The sequence below is a fragment of the Oncorhynchus mykiss genome, chromosome 1 (assembly GCF_013265735.2).
Source record: "Oncorhynchus mykiss isolate Arlee chromosome 1, USDA_OmykA_1.1, whole genome shotgun sequence".
NCBI lineage: Eukaryota > Metazoa > Chordata > Actinopteri > Salmoniformes > Salmonidae > Oncorhynchus > Oncorhynchus mykiss.
This window is the reverse complement of record NC_048565.1, coordinates 72,461,230-72,473,924: the sequence shown is the minus strand read 5'-3', so window position 1 is coordinate 72,473,924 and position 12,695 is coordinate 72,461,230. Positions and strand designations below refer to the sequence as shown.

Sequence of the window (12,695 nt, the reverse complement as noted above, 5' to 3'; positions counted from 1 at the left end):
TCTTGTTATTTCCACAATGTTATGGTCACTTCAGCCAATGGAAATGTATTTTGCTTTGGAGCAAAGCTCTGCAGCATTAGTGAAGATATGATCAATACAAGTGGATGTCACAGATGCAACACTATTGGCATGCTCTCTAATTGGTTGAGTGATAACCTGGGTCATATTGCAGCTTCTTCTTGGGTCACAGTTACAAACTTCCTCTTGAGAGGACAGCTAGTTGCTAACCATTCAGTATTCAGGTCACCCAGGAAATAGACGTCTCTGTTAACATCACACACATTATCAAGCATTGCACACATACAGTTTTATTCAAATACTGACAGTTAGCATTTGGTGGCCTATAGCAGCACGCCAAAAAAAAAAGGCTTTAGATGTAAACTTGCAACCACAACACTTCAACGACATTTGACAGGAGATCTTCTCTAAGTTCACAGGAATAAGGCTCTGAATATATACAGCAACACCTCCCCTAAAGGCATTCCTTTCTGTAGATGTTATATCCTTGTATTGCTACTTCTGTGTCATCAAGGGAATGATTTAAGTGACTTTCAGAGATGGCACGTTTATTAATGTTATCTGATGTTAACAAGTTAATGATTTCATTAACATCATTTCAAAGGCAACATATATGAATATGGGCTATTATTAGTCCTTTCCTTGGTAGTTTATCAGCGATAGATATACATTGGAGACAACATAAATGTGTATGTCTGATGTAAGGCTGAAAATACCGACCCTGAGGCTCTCTCATTCCTCCCAGGCATTTGGGAGGGAAGGTGGACAATGAGCCTGTCATAGCAGATGTAAGCAATGTTCTCTTGCTCTCTGACAGCTTCCATAGTTGGGTTAAGTTATTTCCTCCTCTGGATGATCAGATTTTATGGTTTTTATACCAAGACCTGTAGCTACCTTGTCAGAGAGACATCCATAACGGTATCATGTAGAGAATCACCAGTGTCAAGCTTTAAGTTTGCGGTTTATTTTCCTCAATCTCTAATACCTGACACATATTTGTGCTATGATAGCTCTCATCCTCTGTTGCTGACAATCGGTTACATAAAGAACGCGAGAAAGAGGTGGGAGTTTGAAGAGTCGTGCAGAGGAAAGATGTTAGAGGGGAAAAAAATGCATTTTGGAGAGGGAGAGAAAGACCGTCTTTTATTCACTCCAGCAACAGTACAGATAGTGTATTTTAGTGCTAGTGTCACAAACCAACCAAAACAAATCTCAGGTTTAGTCAAAGCACTATAATTGTTTACTCATTATCTCTAGCTGTTGAGCTAATAATGTGAAAAGATGTGGGAGGGAGCCATTCCTGGTTGTACAAACATACCAGAGCTGTATCCCACTGGGCACAAACTGGTTGAATCAACATTGCTTAATTTGTCAACGTATTGTGACGTGGAATTTATGTTGAAAATACATTGGATTTGAAAAAATGGTAACATTTCTACCACCGGATTGTGTCATTATGGTAACCAAATGTCAACATACACAAACCTTATATAAAATATGTTGAATTTGTTCCTTAAAACAACGTCAGATCTTCAACGTTATATCCACTATCAGAAAATAAAAAAAAACAATACAGTTGAAGTCAGAAGTTTACATACACCTTAGCCAAATACATTTCAACTCAGTTTCACAATTCCTGACATTTAAGAATTCCCTGTCTTAGGTCAGTTAGGATCACCACTTCATTATAAGAATGTGAAATGTCAGAATAATAGTAGAGAGAATGATTTATTTCAGCTTTTATTTCTTTCATCACATTCCCAGTGGGACAGAAGTTTACATACACTCAATTAGTATTTGGTAGCATTGCCTTTAAATTGTTTAACTTGTGTCAAACATTTAAGGTAGCCTTCCACAAGCTTCCCACAATTTTTTTTTGCCCATTCCTCCTGACAGAGCTGGTGTAACGGAGTCAGGTTTGTAGGCCTCCTTGCTCGCAAACGCTTTTTCAGTTTTCCCACAAATGTCCTATGGGATTGAGGTCAGGGCTTTGTGATGGCCACTCCAATACCTTGACTTTGTTGTCCTTAAGCCATTTTGCAACAACTGTGGAAGTATGCTTGGGGTCATTGTCCAGTTGGAAGACCCATTTTTGATCAAGCTTTAACTTCCTGACTGATGTCTTGAGATGTTGCTTCAATATATCCACATAATTTTCCTTCCTCCAAAAATATAGATATTTTTGTACCTGTTTCCTCCAGCATGTTCACAAGGTCCTTTGCTGTTGTTCTGAGATTGATTTGCACCCTTCACACCAAAGTACGTTCATCTCTAGGAGACAGAACGCATCTCCTTTTTGAGCGGTATGAAGGCTGAGTGGTCCCATGGTGTTTATACTTGTGTACTATTTTTTGTACAGATGAACGTACCTTCAGGCATTTGTAAATGTCATCACTACTCTAGAGGAGATCTGCATTGAGGAATGGGCCAAAATACCATACCAGCAACAGTGTGTGAAAACCTTGTGAAGACTTACAGAAAACGTTTGACCGCTGTCATTGCCAACAAAGGGTATATAACAAAGTATTGAGATAAACTTTTGTTATTGGCCAAATACTTATTTTTCACCATAATTTGCAAATAAATTCATTAAAAATCCTACAATGTGATATTCTGGATTCCCTAATTTTGTCTGTCATAGTTGAAGTGTACCTATGATGAAAATTACAGGCCTCTCTCATCTTTTTAAGTGGGAGAACTTGCACAATTGGTGGCTGACTAAATACTTTTTTGCCCCACTGTATGTAAACTTCCGACTTCAACTGTATATAGGCTGGGCATCACCTCCTACTGAACAATGTGCTATCAATGTGCATGAGAATAATTGTAGAGTGATCTCCACTTAAAAACTCAATAGGTTTACTGTTGCTATCAAAGTCATTCCAAAGGGTAGGTTTAACAGAGCAAATTAAATCTGACCATACCCTATCATTCAGACAGTATATCATCAATGATTTTATTTAGGACTACAGTATATAACACTTGCAAAGTCATCAACAGCTATTGTTTCAATTCAACCTGAAAAGCTGAAATGTCTTGGGGCTATCAGTATTCAACCCCTTTGTTATGGTAAGCCTAAATAAGTTTAGGAGGAAAAATGGGCTTAACATGTCACAAATTGCATGGACTCACTCTGTGTATAATAATACTGTTTAACGTGATTTTTTAATGAATACCATAGCGCTGTATCCCACACATACAATAATCTTCATGGTCAGTGGATCAGTGTATTTCAAACACAGATTACCTCGCAAAGATCCGGGAGGTTTTCCAATGCCTCGCAAAGATCGGCACCTATAGGTAGATGGGTTAAAAAAAGCAGACATTGAATATTCCTTTGAGAATGGTGAAGTTATTAATTAAACTTTGGATGTTGTATCAATACACCCAGTCACTACAAAGATGCAGGCGTCCTTCCTAACTCAGTTGCTGGAGAGGAAGGAAATCGTCAGGGATTCCACCATGAGGCCAATGGTTACTTTAAAACAGTTACAGAGTTTAATGGCTGTGATAGGAGAAAACTGAAAATGGAACAACAACATTGTAATTGCTCCACAATACTAACCTAATTGACAGAGTGAAGATAAGGAAGCGTGTACAGAATAAAAATATTCTAAAACATGCATCCTGTTTGCAAAAAGGCACTAAAGAAATACTGCATATGTGGCAGGGTCTACAGACAATCATGGGTTACATAGGGCAACCCAGCCCCATCGCGGACACTGACGTCTTGCTCCCAGACAAGCTAAACACATTCTGTGGGCTCTCATTCTCCGTGGCCGACATGACTACGATATTTAAGCGTGTTAACCCTCGCAAGGCTGCAGGCCCAGTCGGAATCTCTAGCCATGTTCTCGGAGCATGCGCAGACCAGCTGTCTGGAGTGTTTACAGACATACTCTACCTATCCCAGTCTGCTCTCCCCACTTGCTTCAAGATGTCCACCATAGTTCCTGTGGCCAAGAAAGCAAAGGTAACTGAACTAAATTACCATTTCCCTGTAGCACTCACTTCTGTCATCATGAAGTGCTTTGAAAGGCTAGTTAAGGATCATATCACCGCCACCTTACCTGACACCCTAGACCCATTTCAAATGACTTACCGCCCCAATAGATCCAAAGACGATGCAATCGTCATCGCATTGCACACTGCTCTCTCCCATCTGGACAAGAGGAATACCTATGTAAGAATGCTGTTCATTGACTATAGCTCAGCCTTAAACACCATGGTACCCTCCAAGCTAATCATTAAGCTTGGGGCCCTGGGTCTGAACCCTGCCCTGTGCAACTGGGTCCTGGACTTCCAGACGGGCCGCCCCCAGGTGGTGAAGGTAGGAAACAGCACCACTATGCTGATCCTCAACACAGGGGCCCCACAAGGGTGGTGCTCAGCCCCCCTGTACTCCCTGTTCACCCATGGGTGCGTGGCCACGCACGCTTCCAACTCAATCATCAAGTTTGCAGACGACAGAACAGTAGTAGGCCTGATTACCAACAATGACGAGACAACCCACAGGGAGGAGGTGAGGGCCCTGGCGGAGAGGTGCCAGGAAAATAACCTCTCCCTCAAAGTCAACAAAACAAAGGAGCTGATAATGGACTTGAGGAGACAGCAGAGGGAGCAAGCCCTTATCCACATCGACGGGACTGCATTGGAAAAGGTGAAAAGCTTCAAGTTCATCTGCGTACATATCACTGATAATCTGAAATTCTCCACAACACAGACAGTGTGGTGAAGAAGGCCAAACAGATGCACAATTAAGAGCATCCTGTTGGGCTGTATGAATGCCTGGTACGGCAACTACACCTTCCGCAGCCACAGGGCTCTCCAGAGGGTAATGCGGTCTGCCCAACGCATCAACGGGGGCACACTGTCTGCCCTCCAGGACACCTACAGCACCCAATGTCACAGGAAAGCCAAAAAGATCATCAAGGACATCGACCACCCGAGCCACGGCCTGTTCACCCCACTATCATCCAGAAGGCGAGGTCAGTACAGGTGCATCAAAGCTGGGACCGAGAGGCTGAAAAACAGCATCTCAAGGCCATCAGACTGTTAAATAGCCATCACTAGCCGGCTACCACCCGGTTACTCATCCTTGCACCATAGAGTCTGCTGACCTATGTACATAGACATGGAATCACTGGTCACTTTAATAATGGAACACCAGACACTTTAATAATGTTTACATACTGTTCTAAACATTTGATATGTACAGTATATGCTGTATTCTACTGTATTTTAGTCAATGCCAGGCCGACACTGCTCGTCCTAATATTTTTCAGTATATTTCTTAATTCCATTCTTTTACTTTTAGATTTGTGTGCATTGTTGTGAATTATTAGATACTACTGCACTGTTGGAGCTAGGAACACAAGCATTTCGCTACAACCACAATAACATCTGTTAAATATGTGTACTGTATGTGACCAAGAACATTTGATTTGATTTAATCTCATTGATCAACGTCTCAATCAAATATTATCCAATTATCCAGGTTTAAATTATGTGGTGTGCCCAGTCGGATGCTATTAGTTTTCTTGATTGCTTTCATTTTCTCCTCTCCTTACACGTATGGCCACTGAGCTCATAGGAGTGGATACAGAGAGGTAATGTGGTGGAAAAGCCACTGAGCTCATAGGAGTGGATACAGAGAGGTAATGTGGTGGAAAAGCCACTGAGCTTGACCCTCAGCATCAAAGCCAGGGTCAGTTCCATTTCCGGTTAATGCAATTGAATATGGAATCTGTCCATGGATGTAAAATTACAAATCTGATTGAGCCCTGTTGAACCCAATCCCAATCTAATCCGAATTAGCATACTGGTTGGTCATTTCAGTAAAGGGTTGAGAAAGGGGCTAAGAAAAGGGGACTAAGTGTTCCAATAGGGCATTCTCTGAACAAGGTATTGCATTGTATTATATTGTTCCAAACCATCTTATTTTTTCTCTCTCTCTCTATTATAGCGACTCTCTTCTCGACCATAACAATCAGATACGAAACAGATACACCATGTGAATTGAAAAGAGCAAACAACATATCCATATCATAAAACAGTTTTGGGATGACAAATGGGCTCTCACTGGGCACACTATGTCATTTCAACATGGATCATTGGGTAATATTTGGTTGAGACGTTTATCACAGAGATTACAGCCTAGAACTCACCCACTCAAAAAGACAGCCAAAGTTAGTTGAATTTCCAATGTGTATCACTATGCTTTCAGCCATCTGAATGCACAAACAAATTCCAGATATTTTGTTTATTTGTACAACAGATGAAAATGTTATCACTGTGCTTCATCTAATAGCAGAACCAAATGACCTGGATTGCAGTTGAGATTACACTAAAGGTACATGGTTCAAATGGCCAATGCCGTTCAAGATTCTGCACAGATTATTGCAGCAATTGTGGAGATCCAAAGACCTGTGACGATATTTGTATGCTATCCTGAACATGCACACTTTCTATGATTACATAAAAAGAAATGTATAGTTACAGTAACCACTGACTTAGTCCTCAAAAGAATAGGACTAAATCAAATTAAATCAAACTTTAAATTCCTTTTTAAATAAAGATTTAATTTAGTCCTACTCTTTAACTTGGATTTTTGGTTGAGATGGAGATGGAAATCTAATGATTAATTTGGAGACAAACTGGAATTAAAGCCAGGCTAATTATTGGCAGAGATGGAATTTTCCAAGCAGAAGATACAGATCCTTCAAATGTTTATATTTTGTTGCGTTGACAACGACGCACAATTCAACATCACTAAATAGTATCACATTTTAAATGTTAATCAGAGCTTGAAACCTTAGACCTATTGTATTGTCTATTTTTAGTTGAATTCTGGGTTGAATTGAAGTGATTGCTGTTGATGACTTTACAAATGCTAGAGGACTAAATAGCACATTTCATTTGCTCTGTTAAACCTACCCTTTGGAATGGCGAGTGGGGAGTGCTCAACAATCAGTCTCACGATAGTACATTGGTAATAGTCAGTAACAAATATCATAGCTAAGCAAGGTTGGGCTTGGTTAAAACCTTGAATGGGAGACCAAAGGGTAGATGTTGATAGATCCAGTAGGAGGTGCTGCCAAGCCTATAGTTTATTTTCTGAATGAGATATAATTTAGAAAATCTGGTTTCAGGGTACTAATTCAACAAATGTTGTAAAAGGTTTGTCTATGTTGACATTTGGTTACCATAATGACATAATCCTGTGGTTTAAATGTCATCCTCGGAACAACAGTTTACGGTGATTACCTTTTTCAAATCCAATGTACAGTATTTTCCACTTAGATTCCACATCACAATATGTTGACAAATGACGTTGAAACAATGTTGATTCAACCAGTTTGTGCCCAGTTGGGTGATATGAAACACTTAGTATCCCACTCCAGTTGAAGATTTAGCACGAGAGGTGTCTGCATCTCAAATCCCTTCGGTTTATTTGTGGAGGATCTAGGTTCACCAGAGTTACGTACGTGTCCCTCTCTCCACATCTATACCTCCCTTTCCATTTACATTGCAAAGTGCTGTTTGAAATACGGTGAGATCACCTATGTGCACGGCTTCTGTCTCCGGCGCTCCAACAAGCACTCTCATATCTCTAGCGCCGTCCTGGAACATTCCGTGTGATTTGTTTCCATTATCCACGTCAATTTGCAAAACGAAGCCGCCTCGCTCAAGATGCAAACTAAGTGACTCGTTTAGAGTGAAGTGATTGGACCAGGGTGGGGGTGACAAGTGTTCCCTAACTGTTGAAGAAAATTGAGGAAACATGCATGGCTGTTCAATGGAAAAAATGCTAATTGAATGATTCTCATCTTGGGTTGTTGTTTTACAATGTGCATCCTGCCTAACCTACGTAATGGTGTACATATTGTATATATATATATATATATATATATATTAGAAGGCTGAGTGAAATACTGCTTGATTAGCCAGGCTTAGAACACATTTTGCACCTATTCAGTAATGCTGCTTGAGATCTGGTCAGAGCAGACCAGACTACCCCTCTGCATGTGGTATTATGATTAATCAAGCAGCTAATTGTCACTGGCACAGGCAGTATGCTAAATAACTGTGTGTTCCAGGGTGTCTCTGAAAGTGTCTAACAGCAAGGCTGTTCTTGTGTAAAGCTGTTCTTTTTCCAATTTTGTGACTCGAGTCTCATATACTGTGTGCCTATTCAAAGAACCCAGTTATCTGAGTAAGACAAGTACTCTACAACCCTGCTATCCACAGTTAGACCAGTGTTTTTGTGTTTGTGTGTGTGTGCATGTGCGTGTGTGAGTACCTTGTTGACTCCGTCAGCCATGGCCTGCAGAGTGAGCTCTCGGGGTCCGTCTACTGTCTTTCCGTCATCGGTGGGCCCCCAACTGGCACTGTAGATGTCAATGACCTGGGGCATGTGGCTGATGGACGATGCCTCGATGATGTCCGTCATGAAGGGTTGGTCTAGCATGCGGATACCTGGGGGGGGACAGTAGGCAGGTGTGGAGAGACAGAGAGTGTAAGGTACACACTATTACAATTCTAAGCCACTGTTGACTGAATATCCCCAGCTAGCACATTTGGTTCCTGTTTTTGGTTTCAAATTGGTTGTGGGAACAAGCCATACATACTGGTAAATCTGAATGTTTTTTAAACGTTCTGAGAATGTTTCTTTTTAGTTTGCAGGGAGGTTCTGAGAACGTTTATTATGGTTCCTTGAAAGTCTTCCTGGGAGGTTTTATTAGCACTCTGAGAATGGAAATTATAGGTTATTAACATTGAAATGAAATGTAAACATTTTTTTACTTTTAGGAAACGTAAAGGAAATACCAAGAAAATAATGTTTTTTTGTCAGGTTCCAAACATATGGTTCTCAGGAAGTTATGTGATAGCTGGGAATTTTCTTTATGGCTTGACTATAATAATTATAATAACTAACATAATGTCACGACTCCCGCCGACAGTTGGCTCCCCTGCCTGTTCTGGCGGCGCTCGGCGGTCGTCGTCACCGGCCTAATAGCCGGTGATAGATCCCTTTTCCTTTTCTGTTAGTTTAGTCTTATTAGTTGCACCTGTTCCTATTTATGTTTTCTTGATTGGCTCGCCTATTTAAGCTTGTGAAGCCCGCTCTTGTTTGTGCGTGATTATTTTGTGTTCACGGTTTGAGTTGGAGGTGTTATTGTGCTCCGGACCGTGTTACCCTGTGTTTTGGGTTGGTCAGTGTTTTTCGCCCGGTGTTTGGGCATGATCATTTTGTGCCGGAATAAATTGCCATTTGTCCTTCAACCCTCTGCTCTCTGCACCTGATTCTTACCTTCCACTCCTAGTCATCCGTGACACATAAATAGCATTCCTCTCTGTTTGAGCCAGATGTTTGAGTAGGTTAAGTAACCTCGCTGCATTAGCTAGCTAAGTAAGTGAAAGTGAAAAAAAATACAATGAAACATAGCTCTCTCTCTGTCTCTGTCTCTCTCTCTCTCTGCGGCTTCTCCTAATTAAAAAAAAAATAAATACATTTGTTCAAAAAAAGACCAACTATTGTCTTTCCCTCTCTTTGAGTCAACTACTCACCACATTGTATGCACTGCAGTGCTAGCTAGCTGTAGCTTATGCTTTCAGTACTAGTTTAATTATCTGATCCTTTGATTGAGTGGACAACATGTCAGTTCTGATAGGTTGGCGGACGTCCTCCGGAAGTCGACACTTGTTAAATCCACTTCAATCAGTATAGATGACGGTGAGGTGACAGGTTAAAGAAGGATTTTTAAGCCTATAGAAAATTGAGACATTGATTGTGTATGTGTGCCATTCAGAAGGTGGTATGGTAGTAGGTGCAAGGTTTGACACAACTGTGGGAAGCATTGAAGTCAACAGGGGCCAGCATCCCTGTGCAACGTTTTCGACACCTTGTAGAGTCCATGCCCCGATGAATTGAGGCTGTTCTGAGAGCAAAAGGGGAAGGTGCAACTCAATATTAGGAAGGTGTTCCTAATGTTTGGTATCCTCCGTGTAGATAATCTTTGATCACTGTCACCAGCTATCACTAGCTACAAGGGCTGAAAAAATGGCTATGTAGCCAACTTGATTCTTCTTACATCTACTACTAAAGTTAAAAAGCATTGGATAGGTTATTATGACTGCCACTTTTACAAGTTTTCAAAGATGACTGTGATCACTAGTACTTTTACATCCAAGCCAGCTGTTATTTACCACAGTATTAGAGTAGTCTACATACCTGCCACCTTAGAGTTGTAGGCCACTCCTACTCCGCAGATGTTGTTGTTGGCTGCTGCAGACACCTCACCAGCACACCTTGTTCCATGACTACACACAGAAACACACAGATAGATTGGGGAATGGGCTAAGGTTGGAAAACATATTGGGTATCGATGTATTAGGTCAATGTACCAGGTCTTTAACCACCTATTGTAGACTTTGTGACTTCTGTGTAAACCTATTATGCCTATCCGGAATAGGATTACCGGTTGGAAGACACAAATTACCGGTTGGGGCACAAATCAATAAGAATTAGAATGAGGAATCAGCCCATTGCGCCACCTGGATAATATTAGCTTCAACAATTCCTACCACATTCATTCGAAAGAAGATTAAGAAATTGGTAGAATCTCCGATTTGCATGGTTGGTTGAGGTGTGAAATTGCGTTGTGTGTGTGTGCACATGCCTATGTGCCTGTGTGTTTGTGTGTGTGGGGGCTTCCCACAGGGTAGCTGCAGTGAGCCCTCTCGGCTTTCCCAGCATGCTTTGCCACAGAAAGTCTGCTATTTATAAACAAACAGCTAATTAGCCACAGAGTCCTGCACTGCACTAATTCAGCAGCGGCGACGCTACACCACACACGCACGCACGCACACACACACACACACACACACACACACACACACGCACGCACGCACACACACACACACACACACACACACACACACACACACACACACACACTCACTCACTCACACTCACACTCACACTCACACACACACACACACACACACACACACACACACACACACACACACGCACGCACGCACACACATGTGGTAGAGAATGGAGAGCAGTGAGGGTAGATGGTGTTCTCTATGTTTAATCGTCTAGTCCTTGAGGTGCCCTCGGCAGCAGTGGGTCATGAAGTCTGAGTTGGCGATGGGAGAAAGATACAACGCTATCGGACATAAGGTCGCCCCTGTGAGCACTGCAGACAGGAGCGAGTGGACAAATGCCAATCTAGCCACCGTATCTCTGTGTATCTCTCATACCTGTAGAAGATCTCACAGAGTGCATTGTCTAGGTAGATTTACATCACCGGAATGTAAAGCAAGGTAGGCAACTCATCCAAATAAAGAGTACATTTAAACTGTGTCTAAATACTATACAGATGACAAGCTATCAAACTAAATGAATCCATAATTTATCAGCCAATCTTCACTTCCACTCATACAGATATGCAGGAATAAATTGCAACACACAATGTCTTCTAACTCACAGTACCTACCTTCCATGATATATCTCCTTAATAACTAGTCTGGGCGGTATATGTTGTGGACTGCAGTAATGCAGCAGCTATAAGGGCCCAAAGATATTAATGACTAGAGCTACGTGGAGAGATTCTTTTATATACATTTTTTATTTCACCTTTATCTAACCAGGTAGGCCAGTTGAGCACAAGTTCTAATTAACAACTGCGACCTGGCCAAGATAAAGCAAAGCAGTGCGACAAAAACAACAACACAGTTACACATGGGATAAACAAACGTACAATCAATAACACAATAGAAATATATGTATAGAGTGTGTGCAAATGAAGTAAGGAGGTAAGGCAATAAATAGGCCAATAGTGGCAAATAATTCATTACAATTTATTACAAATTACACTGGAGTGATAGATGTGCAGATGAGGATGAGCAAGTAGAAATACTGTTGTGCAAAAGAGCAGAAAAACATGGTGACCAGTGAGCTGAGATACGGCGGAGCTATACCTAGCAAAGAATTATAGATGACCTGGAGCCAGTGGGTTTGGCGACGAATATGTAGCGAGGACCAGCCAACGAGAGCATACAGGTCGCAGTGTTGGTAGTATATGGGGCTTTGGTGACAAAACGGATGGCACTGTGATAGACTGCATCCAATTTGCTGAGTAGAGTGTTGTGGAGGCTATTTTGTAAATGACATCGCCGAAGTCAAGGATCAGTAGGATAGCCAGTTTTACGAAGGTAAGTTTGGCAGCATGAGTAAAGGAGGTTTTGTTGCGAAATAGGTTAGCCGATTCCAGATGTAATTTTGGATTGGAGATGTTTAATATGAGTCTGGAAGGAGAGTTTACAGTCTAACCAGACACCTAGGTATTTGTAGTTGTCCACATATTCTAAGTCAGAACCGTCCAGAGTAGTGATGCTAGTCGGGCGGGCGGGCGCAGGCAGCGATCGGTTGAAGAGCATGCATTTAATTTTACTAGCATTTAAGAGCAGTTGGAGGCCAAGGAAGGAGTGTTGTATGGCGCTGAATCTCGCTTGGAGGTTTGTTAACACAGTGTCCAAAGAAGGGCCAGATGTATACAGAATGGCGGCATCTGCGTAGAGGTGGATCAAAGAATCACCCCGCAGCGAGAGCGACATCATTGATATATACAGAGAAAAGAGTCAGCCCGAGAATTGAACCCTGTTGC

The 12,695-nt window shown here is 41.6% G+C and overlaps 1 protein-coding gene across 1 annotated transcript in view; it reads right to left on the bottom strand.

Annotated features, from left to right (window-relative positions):
• Nucleotides 1–12,695, bottom strand: part of pcsk2 (proprotein convertase subtilisin/kexin type 2) — an 88,185-nt gene that overhangs the window by 34,209 nt on the left and 41,281 nt on the right. Inside the window, exons 7-8 of the mRNA XM_021611043.2 lie at nucleotides 10,253–10,341; nucleotides 8,321–8,496 (exon numbers count right to left, since the gene is read on the bottom strand). Of these exons, the coding sequence (XP_021466718.2) occupies nucleotides 8,321–8,496; nucleotides 10,253–10,341 (265 nt within the window). The remainder of the gene's footprint in view (nucleotides 1–8,320; nucleotides 8,497–10,252; nucleotides 10,342–12,695) is intronic.